The sequence below is a fragment of the Aphelocoma coerulescens genome, chromosome 1A, assembly GCF_041296385.1.
Source record: "Aphelocoma coerulescens isolate FSJ_1873_10779 chromosome 1A, UR_Acoe_1.0, whole genome shotgun sequence".
Taxonomy (NCBI): Eukaryota; Metazoa; Chordata; class Aves; order Passeriformes; family Corvidae; genus Aphelocoma; species Aphelocoma coerulescens.
This window is the reverse complement of record NC_091014.1, coordinates 41,104,913-41,124,104: the sequence shown is the minus strand read 5'-3', so window position 1 is coordinate 41,124,104 and position 19,192 is coordinate 41,104,913. Positions and strand designations below refer to the sequence as shown.

Here is a 19,192-nt window from a genome sequence, read left to right as displayed (position 1 = left end):
GGCAAGCCTTGTTCATCATCAGTGGCTATGGAGAAACCAGGGCAGAAGACCCCTATGACCTGGTGTTAATCCCAACAGTATTGTCTATTTCTTCAAATAGTTTTCCTATAAAATGTTAGGGATAAACATTTGACAGTGCTGCAGTCATTACAGTGAAACACATTGAGAATTTGGTCTCTGGCCTGGAACAGAAAGTGGGTCAACTTGAACGCAAAGTTGATGGCTTTGAATGTGAATGAAGAGCAAATTTACCAGAATGGTATCATCTGAGGGGTATGAGCAGATGAACAATAGCATGTGTTGGATAATACTGTTAGTTAGTATAGAATCATAGGCCTATAGAATGGTATGGGTTGGAAGGGACCTTCATCTCATCTGGTTCCACCCCACCTCCCACTAGATCAGGTTGCTCAAAGCTCCATCCAGCCTGGCCTTGAATGCTCCCAGGGATGGGGCAGCCACAGCTTTTCTGGGCAACCAGTGACAGTGAGTCACCACCTTCACAGTAAAGAAATTCTTCTTCGTATGTACTCTAAATTTGCCCTTTCAGGTTGAAGCCATTCTCCCTTGTCCTATCATGACATGCCCTTGTAAAAAGTCCCTCCCCAAGTCTGTAGTATAGTACCAAGAGGAAGTGTTCTTCTGAATATTAAAAATAAGTTCTCAAAAAAATTAGTCAAGAACCTTAAATCTTTGCAGGCTTTCATGAAGGCCTTCCATGAAGGAAATATTGTATATGTCATTTAATTAGATTCTGAACTAACTCAGGCACATCTTCTCACACTAATTAACTGCAAAGACAGCAAAGACAGAATATGCCCAGATGTTTGCAGGACTTGCAGACTCTCAAGCTCAGGAACTAAGACTTCAAACTTCCTCTAGACAAACAAGTTTACTGGGACTACACACAGTCATACCAGCATCTGTATGCATCTAAAACCCACATAGGTCCTGAAGCTGTTTTTGCCTCTGGGATGCAAACAGAGGAAATATAGTAACTTGGGAAATGAGCATGACTGCATTGCAGTGAGCAAGATCACAGTGTCACACAGATCAGCTCTGAAGTGATGCTGATTGGAGGTGCGGAGATGTCTATCAAACTACTTCTTAGACCAATGCAACTTAACCATATTTCCCTTCCTTCTGAAGACAAAGTCATATTCTCAACAAGAATAATCAGTATCCCTGACATTCTGGTCCCAGATGTATTTAAGTAGAATCATAGAACGTGCTGAGTTGGAAGGGACCTCTCAGGACCATCAAGTCCAACACCTGGCCCTGCACAGGCCGCCCCAAGAGTCACACATGTACCCCAGAGCATTGTCCAAACACTTCTTGAACTCTGTCAGGTTTGGTGCTGTGACCACTGCCCTGGGGAGCCTGTTGCAGTGCCCAGCCACGCTCTGGGTGAAAAATTTTTTCCTGATATCCAGCCTAAACCTCCCCTGACTCATACAGCTATACACATACTAACTTTAGAAGCAGCTTGCTTTTCTACACTTCCCAATTAAAATGTGAAAATGCACTCTAAATCCCAAAAGGGCTTCTTAATCATATTATAATTTTTATGACTTCAAAAAGGTACTTTTTGAGTATACTAAAATCAGTGTTAATTACAGTAAGTCCTTGCAATCAAGGTCCCACCCATTTTCATATGCATATCATAACATCACTGATCTCCCATGAAAATTAACACAGGACTGTTTCAGGAAATACAAGATAAATATGATATATGATAGATAATATCTGTGATACAGAATGTTATCTGTTGCACTGTTCATGCTCCCAAATTAATTAGCTGTGGCAATTTTATGCAAGTGTGGTTTGTCCTTGCACTTCCTTTTTTTTTCTTACACCTCCATAGCTGACTATGCACCTCCTGGTAACTATCACTACTAGTTCATCACTGATCATTCTAAAACTTTTTAAAATTACATGTTTTGCAGTTTTACATTTTTTAAAGGTAAGTATCTATTTCACAACCACATATTCTTTCTCTGTCATTCTACATATAGGGAGGTTTTGACGGAAACAGTGAGAAACCCAGTGAAGCACAATCAGTAAACATACTCCTTTGGACAAGTTACCTATTTGTTGGGTTGGGGTTTTATCCCACTCCAATGCTTCTTGTTAAGAAATCACATTGATCCAAAAATTCTATCCAAAATGTATATTAATAGACTGGACAAAGAGCATAGGTGGATAATTCATTATGCTGGTCTCTGAGGAGAGCAAATCAATGCTTTTGTTCAGTTGTTCAAATAACTAAAAACCCTATGTGAACTCATTAATTATGGGCATGTTTTTACTATAGGTAAGTGCTTGCAGGTGAAGCCTTTACTGGCATTAAACTAACTAACTGACTGAAGGTTTCTGTGGTCTCACAAAGGATAACTTGCACTTTTCTCAAAGGTCCTCAGTACTGACAAAATCATAATCTGATTCTTAAAACAGACAAAATAAGTAAAGTCAGGGTAAAAAAGGGATTCAAGTTTCATATTTCATGTGTATCCAAAGGTAATAATAGATTGAAGATCTGATTTATAACTGCTTTTAAACTGCTTCCCTACCTAAAAGAAAGGGGGGGGCTGTGCCCACAAGGCACAACCCACTTTCCCCAACAGCAAACATAGGCCCACCAGCAACAGGTTAGCTCTTCTTAGCTTTTGCAGTAATTATTTTTTAAGAGGCTACATACACTTACAGGATTCTATGGATTATAGCTGGAAACTCACTGGATAAAGCAGACCCTCCACCTGAATTTCAATGTAGCCCAAGGCGAATTTCGGCAAAGCTTGACCCTTTTCTGCCTGTTGTCAACTTCAATTGAATCTTTAGCAAAACTGGAAAACAAAAAAAGTATTTTTAAAGGCCAAATTGATTTCAGTGTTTGGGAAACAAACGGTAATTGCACAATCTACAAAAAGTAATCCATTACGCAATATTAGAATGTAAAATGAGTCCTGTAGGGAAGTGCAGTTCTGTGGTACAGGGTAGTACAGTGGAAAAATACTGAACTATACCCACTGTGCATCCATGGTAGCTGTGCATCCAGCTCACCTGAATATTATTTGAGATGACATGGGTCTCCTGGGACAAAATGAACTGTACTTGTGAGAAATGCATATAGTTCTCAGAAAGCACTAAATCACATTTCTTATGAGTAACCAATGCAGCTCCTTGCCCAATAAACAAGCTGCTGTTAACCATCAAATTCCTCAAATATCAAGTTCTGCCATGGAAACTGTATGGAAAATAACTTTTTTTTTTTTTTTTAATGGAAGGCTTCTTTCCCCTTTAGATGTAAAATGCTACTCAAAAAGCAATTCTGAATGATGACAAAAATCCTCAGTCTTCTGAGCATTCACAACACATTACAAAACTCCTGTAATCTTTGCTTTTGGTTATGCTGAAGTGCAAGGCACAAGCAAAACACAAAAACCAGAAAGGTCTTAATGCATGCTCTGAATCTGTCCTATGAGATCATCTAAGATATTGACAGTTCTCTGTACTCAGAATATTCTCTGAAAAAAACTGGAGTTTCATGCAATGTGTAAACATGTCCAAACTACATTTAATTGTGGAATAACATCAAGTTGATATAAGAACAGTGGAGCACTGCATTTAACAAAAGAGGCATAAACATGTTATATCATATAAAAATAATTATCTGTTTTGTAACCTCACTGTGAAATAAAGTAGCTAACCAACAAACCTTTCAATGTAAGCCTGGATCTGAAAAATCCTGCAGCAAACAGAAATTTCATGCGAATCACAGGTAGAAACCCAAATGTTAAGTATCCAAGAAGAAATTTAGCTCTAACAAGACATTATGTCCAATAACTAATAGCCAGAATATGGATAAAAAGCATGAAACACTGTGTGTAACCCAAACACAGATTTAGCTGTGCTACCGTAGTATGGCCTCTTGGCACACACCTCTGTAGCCACCACAGACAGGGCTTCCACCTCCCTTTGGGGTGGTTCTGGTACTGAAGGCAATAGCTGCATTTAACACAACATTCCAGACATGGGACAGCAGCTCAATTAACTGAGAAACTCAACATGACCCTGCAATTTGTGCTTGTGGTCAGAAGGCCAACCTTATCCTGGGCTGCACCAAGGATGCAGACATGTCGGACGGAGTCCGCAGGAGGGCCATGAACACGCTAGAGGTCTGGAGCACCTCTCCTATAAAGCCAGACTGAGAGTTGGGGTTGTTCAGTCTGGAGAAGAGAAGGCTCCAGGGAGACCTTAGAGCACCTTCCAGTGCCTAAAGGGGGCCAACAGGAGAACTGAAGAGGGACTATTTAGGAGGGCATGTAGTGATAGGACAAGAGGTAAGGGCTTCAAATTGAAAAGGGAAGGTTTAGATTAGCTATTAGAAAAAATTTATTCACAATGAGGATAGTCAGACACTGGAAAAAGTTGCCCAGAAATATGGATGCTCCATCCCTGGAAGTGTTCAAGTCTAGGGTGGATGGAGCTTTAGGCAACCTGTTTTACTGGAAGATGACCATCACCATGGCAGGGGGATAGAACTAGATAATTTTTAATGTCCTTTACAACACAAAATCATTGCATGATTCTATGAATTATCCCATGCAAAGCTTAGATGTGCTACTCTGGCAGCCACTGAGTGCAGAGTGGTGCTGGGTTTTCTCCCATTGCATTGCACTGTGCTGTATAGAGAGAATTCTCTGGCCTCTGTAGCACCAATTCTTGAAGGAAGCCAAAGGGTCATAAAAGTCATGAGAGTAATAGATCATACTCATTATCTCATCTAACCTCCTGAAAACCTCTGCTATTGTATTTTCCTCAGATAAAAGCAAGCCATTTATAGAGACCTCTGATTTTTGTTAAGATTTCAAGCAATCACAAGTAATTGATCCCTATGTTATCCTAATTGCTAGAATAGCACAACTTAGTCAAGGTTGTGTTTGTTAAACTTCCAGTCATGGAAATCACCTTATGTCATAAGACTATAAATTTAAAGACTTTAAATCCCTCCAGTATTATGCCTCTTCCTACATATAGTGATTCATATCCTTCTTACCCCTTTTCTTTGATAAACTTTGTTTAAGGTCCTTCAACCTCAAGTCAAAATTGATTTTCTATCTTGAAAGGCAAACATGACATCTGGAGACAGTACTCCAGTCACTTGTTTTATGGATGCTACCTATACAAGAAAGATCATTTCCTTATTTGTGTTTGCCACTCTTCATTTATATATATATATTTATATATATATATTTATATATTCAAGGATTGTGTTGTCCTTTTGGCAACATCACAAAAAGAACTTACACTGAACAGGCTACATAAGAATATTCCTACCAAAAACAATCTCCAGTCCTGAAGTAAGCATTGCATTCTTCATCGCTTGCTTGCAGCAGCATTAAAACACATTATTGTTTTTAATCCAACAATTGAATCCAGCTATTCAGATATTTCTTAATAGTAATTTAGACAGTTTAGAGAACCATAAAAAAATTTATGTTTAAAAGGATCTGAAAAATATCCAGTCGAATCTCTTGTTCAAAGCCAGGCTAGTGTCACAGTAAGAACAGGTTGCCTAGGTCCCTTCTCAGCCTCTCTGGACACCATCTTTCACGGTTTACCCATTTTCAGGCAATTTTTAAATTTTATATAATAAAATCTGTATTATCTAAAAGCATACCATGGAAGCCTTTACGACCACATTTTAGGTCTTTGAAAAAATGCAAATTTTTGTTTAAAAATTTAGCCACAAAAAGTCCACAAGCACCTTATTATCAATAACCTTGTTCACTGGCACCTGACCACTGACTACCTGTTAGAGAAGTGTCAGTAACCCAGTTTATAGTCCATGTAGCAGATATAAAATCTGTTAATTCGGTCTAATTTCATTGGTTCAGTAAACAGCATGAGATATTGAATTAAAAGTTCCAATACAGCCCAAGGAAACAAGAAGACTCAGTCAGACCAGTTGCTTCTGTCCAAAAGGATATACCTTTTAAGACAGCAGGCTGGCTAGTACTCGTCTTTTTTGACTGCTAACTTTTGCTATTAGTGTCCTCCATTTCTCCTGGGAGTTTGCAAAGCAAGAGGTACTGCCTCATTCCACCTCCTTTCTCCAGTTGCTAATTTCAGCTGTACAACTTCTGCAATTTTCCCAGTTCAGCTGCTTAAAGTATTCCTCAGCTAGGTCTTTAACACTTGGGAACTAACTATACAGCTATGCTGATTAGAAAATGTTTAATTTCAGCAAATGCTGCTTTTCATCTTCCTTGAGTGCAGCTAATATTTCTATTCAAGTCTCTTATCCAAATGCCAATTAGTCCTTGAAGCACACAAAATCTGACCAGCAGAAGATAAAAGATACACCCAGAAAGACCTTATTGCTTTCCATAGGCTCCCTGCTCTTGGCATTAATGCTGCATATTTATTGGTGGAGAAGTTATTGTTATGACAACATTTTGCTTAAAAATGTCTGTTTGCAAGATAGCACTCTAAGAAAGGCAAGTTTGAGGGTTATGAAGTCCTATATGGAAAGCAACTGGGTAGGCTAATTTACTTGGCATCTTGTTCTTAATTTTATTTAAACACACTTCTCTATCTTTAATGAAGCTTTTTTAAATGTCGTAAGTGTTTGAGTGTTGTCACATTCGGTTATGGAAGAAATGTTTATTTCTTCTCCATTTGGGATTATGAATCTAATATACAGCAATGTGACTACTTAAGAGGAGCCATTACACTTTATGTCAATCCAGCTACTATGCAAGTACATAAAATTTGCATAATAACACTCCTTATGTTAATTTCGATTTTAAAAACTGTTTGCCACGAACCATTTCTCAGCTTTGATATTTTAACTAATTGAAACATTTTCTTGCCAAGATAACCAAATAGGCTACTGTTTATTGTTAATTAGATAAGTTTGTGCAGAATTCAGTTTATCAGAAGTGGGTGGTTCATATATACAAAACAATATTTAAAATTCTCTAATTTTTGACAGCAAAATGTATTCTGTCCTGAAAACTTTTGATGGCAATTTTTCCACAGCTTCCCTAATTATCTATACTAGTGCTTAAGTACCCTTGCAGCTGAAAACTTTTATTCATATGCAACCTTGAACTGCTGTACTTTCAACTCCTCTGTGGTATGTGAAAAAATAATGGGTGAGAAGAATGCTACCTTCCTCTTTATCCCAGCACTCCTTAAGCAAACGGAAGAGCACAGGTGCTACACAGGGAAATAGTTAAAAAGAACACCATTCTTCACTCAATCATTTATTTCTCTACACCACTGTCCACCGAAGAGAAGGCAGCAGAAACTCAGTGGGACTCTGCCACACCTTTCTTGGATGGCAGCTGACCGACCACGTTCCTTTCTCTTCGTGTGGACGACAACGGTAGAAAAACCAGGAGACTGCCGACAAACGTCACAGAACTCCAGTGTGAAAATCCACCTTCGTGGATGGTCTTTAACAGAAGCCTCCATGTTCACACAAGCTGCAGCTGACCTACAAGAGGTGGCCGCCACGTGTCTGTGACCAACCCCTCGCGGTGGAGAGCTGGTGTGCGTGCTGGGTTTCTTAAGAATGGCCTGCCGCACATAGCACTTAGAAATATGGTGATGGCTGGACTGATGAGGCCGACGCTTTGGTCCATCCAAAAAGCGTGGCTAGATGGTATGTCCCTTAATCCGAGACTCTGCACAGTGCCAGGAACCGCCTCTCCCGGCTCCGCGCGCGGATTTTCCTTCCCCGCCGGCAGCCCTCGGAGCAGGGCCTCACCCAGGCCCACCGCTGCCCAGGCCCGGCCCGGCCCGGCCCACCGACCCGGGCCCAGGGAGGCCGGGCCGCCGGATCCGGCCCCTGCCGGTCCTCCCCGCCCCGCGGCGCTGCGGAGCTCCCGCCCTCGCCCCTCTCTCTTCCTCCGCCGGCAGCTGCGGCATCCCCGGGGCGGTGGGACCGGCAGCGAACCGCCCCCCGCCCCCGCGCACGGCCCGGGCTGCTGCGATCTGTGCAGTCCCCAGTCTCTGCCCCGAGGCGAGCGCGGCGAGGCGGGGGCCGCTTGCCAGGCCCAGCTCCGGCGGCGCAGCGATGCCGGCAGCCCGCGCCGGGCCGCGCCGGGCCGCTCTGCGCCCGCAGCATCGCGGCGGCCCGTGTGCGATGAGCCGCCAAACCCTGGGCACCTTCTCCGCCCCGCTCGCCTCCTCCTCCCACGGAGCCACCCTCCTCCTCCGCCCCCTCTCCTTGCCAGCCTCCTCCCCGCCCTTCCCCGCACTCCACGCCGGTGCCGGAGCCGCGCGTCACTCGGGCTCCAGCCCCGCCGCAGACATGGCGACACTGACAGCGGTCCAGCCGCTCACGCTGGACAGAGGTAAGTGCGGCTGCCGCCGCTCCCCGGCCGCGCCTCCTCGGCCGCCCTGCCCGGGGGCCACCGCGGCAAGCGCCGGGTCTGCCCCCGCAGCTCCAGCGCGGCGGGCGCTGCCGCGGCAGCGCTCCAGCCCCGCAGTGCCCGGGGCCGGCTGTGGCGGCGGGCAGCGGGGACGCGTCTCCCCGCGAGGCTCAGGTGGGCAGCGGGAGAAGGTCTGAAATGGAGGAGAAACTTTGTGCGGGCAGGGGCCGGGATGGGGCGGGTATGCCGGCGGTGCCGCAGGCGCAGGACGCGGCTCCGCGGTCAGCGCTCCTGTCCGGAGGCGCTCCTCGGTGCCGCTCCGCCGTCCCCGCCCTGCGGGGCTCCCCCGTGGGCGCCCCCCGCCGCGGCTCGGCGCCGAGGCCGCCCGTCGCCACCCCCGCAGGTGGCTCGGCGGGAGATGCTCAGTGGCGGGGCAGCGCCTTTCCGGCACCGAGTCGGGAGCCCGAACCTCTCGACGAGAGCGTCGTTTGCCGGCAAAATTCGGCTTTTTGGGGGCTTGCACGGGGGTGTGCGGAGCAGGCATCAGGGGTCCGTGACTGCAACTTGTCCGTTCGTATGCAAAAGAACGGTTCTGCGTATTCCTGGAGACAGCTACTCGGCCCTGGTAGGGAGAGCGTTGATGTTTGGGTAGCCTTGAGGCTAATGTCAGTAACCTTGTACAGGTAGTGTAAGAGGGTGCTGAAATCTTGAAGTTATGTTACCATTCAACTTTTCCCTCCAGACTGTAAAAATTGAACCTCTCTCCTTTGCAATGCAGTTGTTCCCATAACAAGGTTCAGCAGAAACCTCATTAGATTTCTGTGGGTTACAAGGGGGAGTAACTTTGCTCCTACCCCTCCATCGGGTAGAGAGGTCCATCAGCTCCCAGTACGGCATCCTGAATTGCCGAGGTGTCCTTCTTCCTCACTTGCATCCAGAGGCTCCAAGAGTCTCCCAGTCCCTGTAAATCTTGTAGTCTTAAAAGCATAGTTGAGGCCAGTGCCTTGGTGTTTTAAATGTTTGGGGCTTTTTTCCAGAGGATTAAGATGGGTTTTTGAGGTAAGATAGAGGTTTTATTTTTTTCTGTAAATCCTATGCAAAAGAAACACAAACTCAGTTTCAAAATTATGAAGGAGAGGTAGGCACCTTTTCTAGAATCCAACCAAGAGCAAAACAGCCCACAAAGTACTCCAAATACAGTTTTCTGGGCTTAGATTCCAGCATTAGTAGAAAGGAAGAATCTTAAGTTATTTTTACTGAAATATCAAAGTGTTAGCCTGCACTTTAAATTAAACTGCTCAGAAATCCACTGTGTAATCTACAGTTTCACCCTAATACTGTTTTCAGTAAGCAGGACAAATCTATTTTCTGGCAAAGGGCTGAACAGATGGCAATCCATTAGCAAACCTGACTTTTCAAAGGAAATATTATTATTTCAGAATTATACATCCCTTTTTGTAAAACTATGTTTTAAAAATTCCACAATACAGAAAAATGCAAATTAGTCCTAATTTAAATATAAGCATCTGATGTGTGTGTCCAAGATATGCCTAACCATTTGGCAGGCATGCCAGTGTTACGGTCTCCCAGTTGTCAGCCAGGGCTGGTATTAGTGTGAGTGAGATAAAACATCACAGAATGAGAGGATGTGATGTGCAAAACAAAAATACAGACAAGAGGAAATAGATTTAAATAGCGCACCTGGCCTGCAGAAGGCCATTTTGTCAGAGGGATACACTTCATCACTTGTTACATGCTGCTGTGTCAACTGTAGAGGATGGGCTGAAGCAACTCCAGAAGCAACTAGACCAAGCCCAGTGCGTCCAGATATTTCCTCTGTAGTCTTTCTTTCACAGCCATGGGAAAGTTCTACATAGTGAGATTTTCTAGATTCCTGATGCTTTTGTTAAAGCAGATGAGCTATGTTTACTGTCACTATGCCTTGCGCTTCTCTGCTGTGATCTAGGCATAGCCCTGAAAAGTCTTGTACCCTCATATCCTTTTCACAATGTCCCACAGGCAGCTCAGCACAACAAGAAAATAGGGAGCGTTTTGGGAGAGGTGGTATTCTTAGCCTCTTGTGTTTCTGGGGGAATTGCTGCTTGATCTCTGTCCAGGAAGTGTTCTGCATTCCTCCTTTTTATGGGTCACTGACATGGTAAAACATCATATGGATATATACATTAGAAATCTGAATTACACTGTGACGTGATCTCCTCCTGGACAAAACATATTGACTGTATGCTAGTACACAGATGGGGGCTTTCTTAAAGCCTGATGTAAATGGCATTCAAAACCTGTATGGTAAAATGAATTACCATTTAAAGGTGAAGGGTATGGTGTGTGTGAATGATTGAAAGCCAATTATATTCTGGAAGATTAGTTCAGTCCAAAGCACAGGAATTAATTTCCTTAATTCCTATCATCATATGCCTTTCTACCTGCACAAATGTGTGCAAGTTCCATTAGGGCTCTTTAATATGTAGAACAAGTTCACAAAATAATGGAAATTTTAATCACTTACAATCTAATCTCAAAGGCTTTTGCCTGACCTTTGCATGGTGCTCTGTCGGGAGGAGGGGAAGAAATCAGCAACTGCTTCGGGAAGGAAACCTAAGGCACTGTAGCGAGGAGTGGTACCACTTAGGGGAAGGTGACCCCAGCATTTGGGAGCTTTGGGAGAGGAAAGTGCCTGCCTGCTTGGTGTATTCCAACAGAGTCAGAGTTTTCTCTCTGAGAAAGTGCTCCCTTCCTACCTTTATTGCAAATGTCTTACACCCTGAATAGATAGCACCCCATCAGTAATCTCCAGTGTGCATCAGAGCTAACTAGGCAGATTCAAAGCTTAAACCTTCAAGGTGTAGAGAGCTATACCTTGTTTCAGGTTGAGACCAAGTTACGGTAATGTCTTTAATAAAATGACAAGCAAGGTTGGGATTTTTTTTCTTTTTATTTTATATTCCAGGTTATGGATTTTTAAGTACATTTCCATTTTAATTTAACTCCATTAAAAAACCCAAAGTGGTCACTTCAGTCCAAAAGAGGAATGTTTAAAAACACCTATACAGTTACTTTTCACTTCTTCCACAGGTGTGTCTTCAATAAGAATTTTGTTGGCACTGGTTACAGACAGCTCTGGTTACAGTTAGTTGGCATTTTCCAACAGTATTTGTTTGTACTGGCATACCTCTCAGCTCACATCTTACTGCCTTTGCCTCTCCTCTCAATGTCCTTTGTCTTCCACAAAGCCATTGCTTCACCCTACCCCGTGACCAACCGTAGCTGCCTTCCCCTTTATTATCCAGAGCTCCAGGTCTCCCTTGCTTACTGCCTTCTGTTGCCTTGCTCTTCTCAAAGCCCTGGTGCAGTTAACTCCATTGCTCTGTGCGTTGCCCTTAATCTTTATCCATTTTCACTGTTCAGCAACCCAATTTCCTCCTCTAATCCTCGGTTCTTCTGCTGTCCTGTGACTGTCGGCACCTCACCAGCCTGACACTGTCTCAAATGCTGCGTACAGATCCAGCAGCAAAGTTCTGCTTTTCTCCAAGTGCAGTGTCATCTCCCCCAGCCAGTTTAGCCTCCTCATGGTTATATGAAGACCTCCTGTGAGTTCCTGTATACTGCAGGTACACATTCTAAGCAATGAGAAATTAAAGGAAGCTTGTTATGGGTGGGATCACTTAGACTGTTTTAGCACAGTCTGATGAAAGCATTTTCTACAAGTACCATTACCATCCTGGAAATATGTTAGAAGGGAATAGATTTCTGTGCTTCCCTTGGCACACATTTAAGGAGTGGTCACATGGAGGCCTGCAAATTGAAGGAGGCATCTTTCTAGCTATGCATTATAGATGTTCCTCTCTATCTGAACTGTTTTATTTGACTAAATGTCTGAAATATTTTTCATAAACCTTATCTTACTTCAAATTTTGCTTGTATTTGTCCTTACAAGATGAAAATCAGCTTTGAAAGAAAACTGACCATGTATTTTCTCAGACTGCTGCAAAATCTCAGTCCCAATTCCTGTGCATAGGATCATGAAAATGGCAGCTTTAAAAGGGCACTTTTCAGAAGTTGGGGGTTTTTTTTGAAGATATACAATTAGCCTATACAAAGACCACCTCCTGATCAAGAACAAAGGAGTATCTTTTCATATGAAGGGGGACTTTCAACTCCCTTTAAATAATCCATGTCCTACTATGTTTTTCCCTATGTAGTTACTATTCATGTCACTGATGGTTTCACTTCTTAATGTGACTGAGGATAAAAGAAGAAATTTGAATAGACTGAATATACAATGCTGATACTTGAATCCCTGTGAAGTTTCATAGCAAGGTCATAGCTATTGGCTATTGACAACCAAATTTCTCTAGATTCCTTGGAAATGGAAAGACTTCTTGCTGTTTGGCTGTAATGCGTAGCTGAGTTCCGTTGTTGTTTATGAATTCAAGCAAATATTTTTCCAGTGGAGTGGGTGTCCCAAAACTTCCTGAAAATCTATTATAAAGCACCGTGTTAAGTGACAATAAATAAGAATATGAATGGGCTTGGAATTGCCATCAGCTGTTAGAGATGTTAGACAAACTTTGTCAGATGTGGTAGCAGATGGCACCTGACCGTTATTATACGTGGGTACTTGCTAGAGTACTCCTCCTTCCTTTCTTTTCATCTCTTGTCATCTTCCTTCTCACTACATCCATAGCCTTCATAATTGGGGATTTTTTCCCCATCTGTGCCTAAATATATGTATACAACAGAAATTGTATCAAACATAAGTTTTGTTAGACTGTGCATATATTATTATAATGTATATTATCTTGGAAAAAAAAAAAACATACTCATCAAGAAGAGAAAATCAGATTCATAAAGTGTGAAATACAGTCCTTGACAGGGGAGCAGCATAAAGCCAGATCTCTTTTGCACAGGGTGAAGCCCTGTGGAGCATTGCTAAGTGATGTGCTGCTCCCTGCCTGGCTGCCTGTCTGTCATGGGGATGTCTTCTCTTGCTCTTCAGCCTAGCATGCTAAAATTGAAAAATCCTTCTGCAAGTGCCACACACTTCAAGGCTAACATTTCTCCTCTTGATGTGCCAGCTGAGGACATATAAATAACCAAATTCATTCTTCCAAGGAAAAAAAAGTTCTATTGTTTGTAGGGACAGAAAAAAAGTGACGATTCTAGTCACAGGCTGAAACGTTTGGGGTTTTTTTACATCAATATGTCACCGTTTACTTGATTTTTTAAAATGAATTTTTCTGAAAGGATGGATTAAGGTAAGCGGATTGAGGCAGTGGTTTGTGGGTGTTGACTGGGACGCTTTATGAGGATCTGTGCAGTTGAAGCATTGGTTAGTTAGATGTATAGCTCAGCTGTGCCACCTGGAACTCTGGAGCTGGAGTGGAAAAAAATACCCACCTACTTGTCATCTCTGATACTCATGAGTGGTGTAAAAATACATGGGTTTAAAATTTAATAGACATGTCCAGCTTAAATGTCTCTGGCAGTAGAGTCCTCCCCTGAAGAGGTGCTGGGGCACACAGGAGCTCTGTGCAAGGTGAGATATGCCTGAGGTGGCTGGGCACCCACAGGAGCAGATCTTTTAAGTTGGGCTTCCCCTTGTAGGTAGGGCCTTGTCCTTCAGCCCAGAGTGATGCATGGTGACATGGAAGTTGAGAGCTGCACCTGTATGCAGACAGATGGAAGCATCTTCTAGGCAGCTTTTAACATTAAATCACCTTTGTGAAGTGTAGAGGGGGAAAACCTTATTTTCAGTCATGTTTCCTTCAGAAGCATGTGACTAATAAGAAGGCAGAATCTGCAGATGTATGTGCTGTCAGGACAAGTTTTTGAGGCACCCTTGAAACTGATGGCAATGCAGAGACCTTGAGTTCCTCCTGCTCTCCCCGTATGGAAATGTTCATTAGACATGGTAGCAGTGAATGAATCATTTTAGTCTATCTGAATTTATCCTGCATAAAGGAAAATGGTACGGTGAACTCACCAGTGTCCTGCTTTTGACCCCTCTAAGAGCACCTGCTTCTGCAGCTGGGGGTAGAGGCTATGACAAGAGCCTGCACAGTTGAAGGATTCACCATTTGCAACAGGTTGCAAGAGTATTAGTGATAAGAAAGCATGAGGGATACTATTTTCTATGTTATAAATGTATACTCCCTGTTTACAGATAATGCTGAAAATGAAGAATTTATTTTCTAAATAACATCCCTTTGCTAGGTCCTACATATTTCAGTTTCACACTGATGTCTGAGAGACATTTTTATAACTTCAGAAAAACGTATTAACCTTTTGATGTAATTGTAAATGAACAGTGTTCTTAATTACATCCTATTGCTTGAGTTGGACTTCTCTGATGATGTTACCAGAAAGAAAGTTTTTTGAAAAATATAACAAGTGAAGTCATCAGCTTTTTGCAGAGGATAATTTGTCTGTTGAATTCGCTGTTTCAGGACATGTACATGCCCATTTTTCCTTAACATAGATGACCCTCATGCAAGTGCAAAAAATATAAGTACAAGTTTTTGTCTGACCTGTGTTATTTGAATACAAAATACTATTCTTGTAGGTAATGCTATAGCATTTGAAATATTAATTAGGTAAAATTATTAATTTCAGTTACTCATTAGAAGCACAAATAATGAGAAGGAGGGATTTAAGATGAGACCAAGCTAAGGCAGATAGTGTTTGGAAGCACCTAACTCTAAATTTATGAGTCCACCTTCCATCACATGCAGTTAATTTGTTTTACATGATGCATTTTTTAAATTTTTAAAAGTAATATTTACTAATGTGCTATGAACTGTACATGTATGTATAAATCCAGGCATTTTCAAAGTTAATCTCAGTCAGTTAATCTTCTTTTGAGACATTTGCTGAAGAGTCAGCCTCTGAATGAGAAACATTCAACTGTTAATTCTCTATTCAGATGAGAAGATTTGATTCATAAATGCACATTTTCATATAATAATGTTTTTCTGAGTGTATAAACCACAAGCTTGGATCTTAGATATGTTAAATAAAGAGGGAGATGTATGTACATATTTGAGAACTTGTTTTACCAGGATCCAACATGGAGTGGTTAAATAAACCTCAAATTTCTCAAATGCAATTTAGCTAAGCTACTAGGAAATGCACACAGCTTCTCATAACGTATGAGAAGCTACTTTACTAATAATTATAAGAAAAAAGAGATTAAAAAATCTTGATTGGAAAACAGATTAAAAAAATCTTGATTAGAATACCATATCTCAAGAAGAGATCAGAGGATGATTGTCCTTTATGTTTTAAAAGATGGAGCAATGAAGTATCCATGAATATACAGAGCATCAAAGCATTGATTTTGTTTCCGTTCAAACAGAGATAATTGTAGAAGAAAGAGTTTTGCTGAAAATAAGTTCTTAATTTATTTCTCCTGAACCAAAGTTACATTTTACTGGTTCTTTTCAATAAAAGTCCATGTTTAATCACTAATCCTTCACATCCACTAACTTTTTAAATTTTCTGTTTCAAGCATGTTTTCTGGCAAAGTAAATCTCCTAGACCTTAAGGAATCAATTCCTCTACAATCAGTTAAGCATTGGGGAAGAATGTAGTTGATACAGATTAGGTGGATAACTGTGGCCATCAGCAGCAGTCCTAGCCCTGAGAATGGATATATCATCATCTCTTCACTTTTCAATAGACTTGGCAGCTGTGTTTTTGTGAAACTTACTGAATCAGCACTGGAGCAAAAAGATAATACAGCTATTCTTTGTTACACAGAGACACACCATAGAAACTTGAAGAGGGTGTGGTGGCTTTCAAATCTATGAAGCAGTCACTGGAAAAATAGGTGGTTGTATGTTTGATCTCCTCTGTAGCCTGACAGTCTTGTAACCTGATGGTAATAGCTATGGAGTTACTATACATCACCTTCTGTATCCTACTGGTACAACCATGTGAAAGTGTGTGCTTCTCATATCTTAAGTAAATACCTTGGAAAATGAAGCTGCAACCTGAGAGGAGTTCTACTACTCCTGTTCCAATTCTTGGGATCATTCAACATGTAGGACACTAAGTAACTGAACTGCAAAGATGACAGTGAGCTCTCTGTTTCACATGGGTTTTCTGTTTCAAGGTTTTGTTTGTAACTTGCTACAGAAATTCAGCAGTCACAGCTTTCTTCAAAGATCATATTTGTTTCAAAGTTGAAAACTAACAGTGATCAGTTCTTGAAATCTGCCAGCAGTGTATCTGTAGTGCCTATCTGTTTTGCAGGGCTTTATTAACAAAGGATTTTATTTTTATTGCTTTCTTCTTGCTGTTGTAGGTTTTCACCTACACACTTTGAAAGAACAGGGTTTTTCCTCAAAAATGACGAGGATGTAGCCAGGTATCAGAGAGGTTCAGTCTGCAAAAAGCAGTATCTTTAAATGCAGTAAAATTTTAAGACAGAATATTACCTCTCTTCTCATTACCTAAACCTACAAATAAAGTGTTAAACGTGTGTAATTATTGTGTTGCATCCATTGTTTTGCACAAATGACATATTTTAGCTGTTGTCTCATTAGACTCTCACACCATGTAGAAAAATAGAAGATAAAATTCTGATTCTAGACTTCAAGTGACAGTTTGTATTGTCACTATGTACACTTGCCAGTAGCCCACAGCCATCTTTCTCATCTTTCTGGTAATCACATGAAAAGATTTAAGACTAAGAGAGATAAGACTGAGGGGAGGCAGCAGGAGACTCTAGTAATGACATACGAGCAGGGAAAAAGTGAGAGTTACTGCTTTGGCTCGAACACAGTGCCTGTTGTGAAGGAGAATTAGCATCCCTAAGTTAACCCTACCTCCCTTTGTGAGACACCTGTTGGGTCCTTTTTTTCCCCCTCTTCTGTCTTCTTCCCTGCCAACAAAAATCTCTATGATGCAGGCTAAAAACACATGCTGGAAGTAGCAGTGTGGGAAAGGCATGAGGTTGCCCATATGGCCAATAGTTTTGTTTCGTGATGCTCACATAGTGTGTATAAATACTTGCTTTTGCTTAGGCAGGGGAGCAAGAGAATGGATTTTAGCTAAAAGTGTGTTGTTTTGCATTCTGTTTTTCTTTGTTCAGGCAAGGTTTTTCCCAGTAATAATTTCTGTTTTCTGCTAGTCAAAATTTCAATTTCTTCACTGATTTTAATTTTTTTCCTATATACTTGAGGTTTAAAACACTAAAGTAAGTATTATGTCTAAATCCTCAGATTATGTTAATGTAGCAACCTTTTCTTTTTCTTTTGATCTGTGGTCAGAACCTCTAAGGTGTTTACATTTGCAGTTCCAGCCTGTCCAGAGTCCTTCAGTGTCTAAGAGTGCTTTTGCCTAGTGTTTAAAGGAGCTTCATGCCAGCATTCTGAGCGGTGTCTGCCAAGGTAGAACTGGTCCTACAAGATCAAGTGACACGATCAAGACAGAGGAGGCTGGTGAAGTTATCAAGGCATCGCTTTATGTGATATTTATTGCTGCAGAAGGCAGCAGGCAGTTTCCTTGCTTTCACATAGTTCAACTTGTAGGAACTTAATTCATTAAGGCTGGGTATATTCACCATACTGAATTTCTCAGCGAGTTGTAGCTTTCATTCAAAGGAATTTTTTTTTTTTTTGTTATTTCACAGTTTCAGAAAGTCAGACAGAACATCAGTTCACATGTGTAGGTAAATAACTGCTTTAAACACCTGTGATCTCTATTTTTAAAAAAAATGCTTTCAGGAAGATTGAGAATTTAAATAACACAAAGTCAGAAACTACAGAATACACTGCTTCCTGCAAGAAACAAGTGTTAACTAATATATGCTGTATATTCCTTATGTAAAAATATATACTTATTTGAATACAAAATAAACTTTAAAAAACCCTGTTGTCTTTTTGTAACATATTTGTAGCCAACTGTACCTAGTCAAAAAGAAAGGATCAAAATCATGTCTCATCTGTTCTATTCATCAGTGAGTGGCTATAAATCATAGTTAGGATCACAATGAGCAGGTATGATTAAACATTATAAAGTCAAAACTACATACAAATGAAAGAAATTTTACCTTTTGAAAAAAGGAATTTGACCTTCCTTCTTCTCTACAGCTAATTCAGGGGAAAAAATCATGAGGTTTTGTTTTAAGTAACACATTAGAACATACCATAGTTTTTAATGCTGTTCTGTTCTTTGCATTTTCTGCTTTATGTTTTGATCTTTTCTCTTAAAGGATAATTTGGTATCTTGCTTTTACAGAGATGCTATGTTCAATGTCTTCTGTACAAAGAAGTGAGTGCTGTCAAATGCAAAGGGTTGTTATAGCTGTAATTTCATCTTTCTCACAGATGGCAAAATCTTCTGGTGAAAATTTTCAAACTCGTATTTATGCACCTCATCCTGATTCCTTTAGAAATTGCAATGAAACTAATAATTTGGAAGAAGAAAAACTATATCAGTGTTTAAAAATTATTGGGCTTTAAAGTTAATTTTAAATGCTCATCTTCGAAAATTCTATTTGTGTTATTGCTCTTCAGGCCTTGATTTAATCCATTGAAACTCATTGAATTGATCCTGAATTATCCATTAATTTTTCCTTTACTGTTCTGTGATTCATTATTATTTCTTTAAAAATCAGGACTGGAAATGTGACAGTGCCATGCCACCTTCTCTAAGTAACTGTTGAACTCTTAATAGTTTTAGGTACTCTACAGATCAAGCTCACACATGCACAAGCAGATCAAATCTGAAATTGCTGACAAAGATGCTCCTGTGACTTACATTAGTCACATGAAGGCTTCAAGGAA

At 41.1% G+C, this 19,192-nt stretch overlaps 1 protein-coding gene across 3 annotated transcripts in view; it reads left to right on the top strand.

Annotated features, from left to right (window-relative positions):
- The first annotated feature begins 6,894 nt into the window (after window positions 1–6,894).
- Window positions 6,895–19,192, top strand: part of LIN7A (lin-7 homolog A, crumbs cell polarity complex component) — a 52,817-nt gene continuing 40,519 nt past the window's right edge. The window contains exon 1 of one of the 3 annotated variants that reach the window (XM_068999687.1): window positions 6,895–8,366. In XM_068999687.1, the coding sequence (XP_068855788.1) occupies window positions 7,670–8,366 (697 nt within the window). In that variant the 5' untranslated portion in view covers window positions 6,895–7,669. The remainder of the gene's footprint in view (window positions 8,367–19,192) is intronic. The other 2 variants (XM_068999677.1, XM_068999684.1) reach the window with 2 other exon arrangements.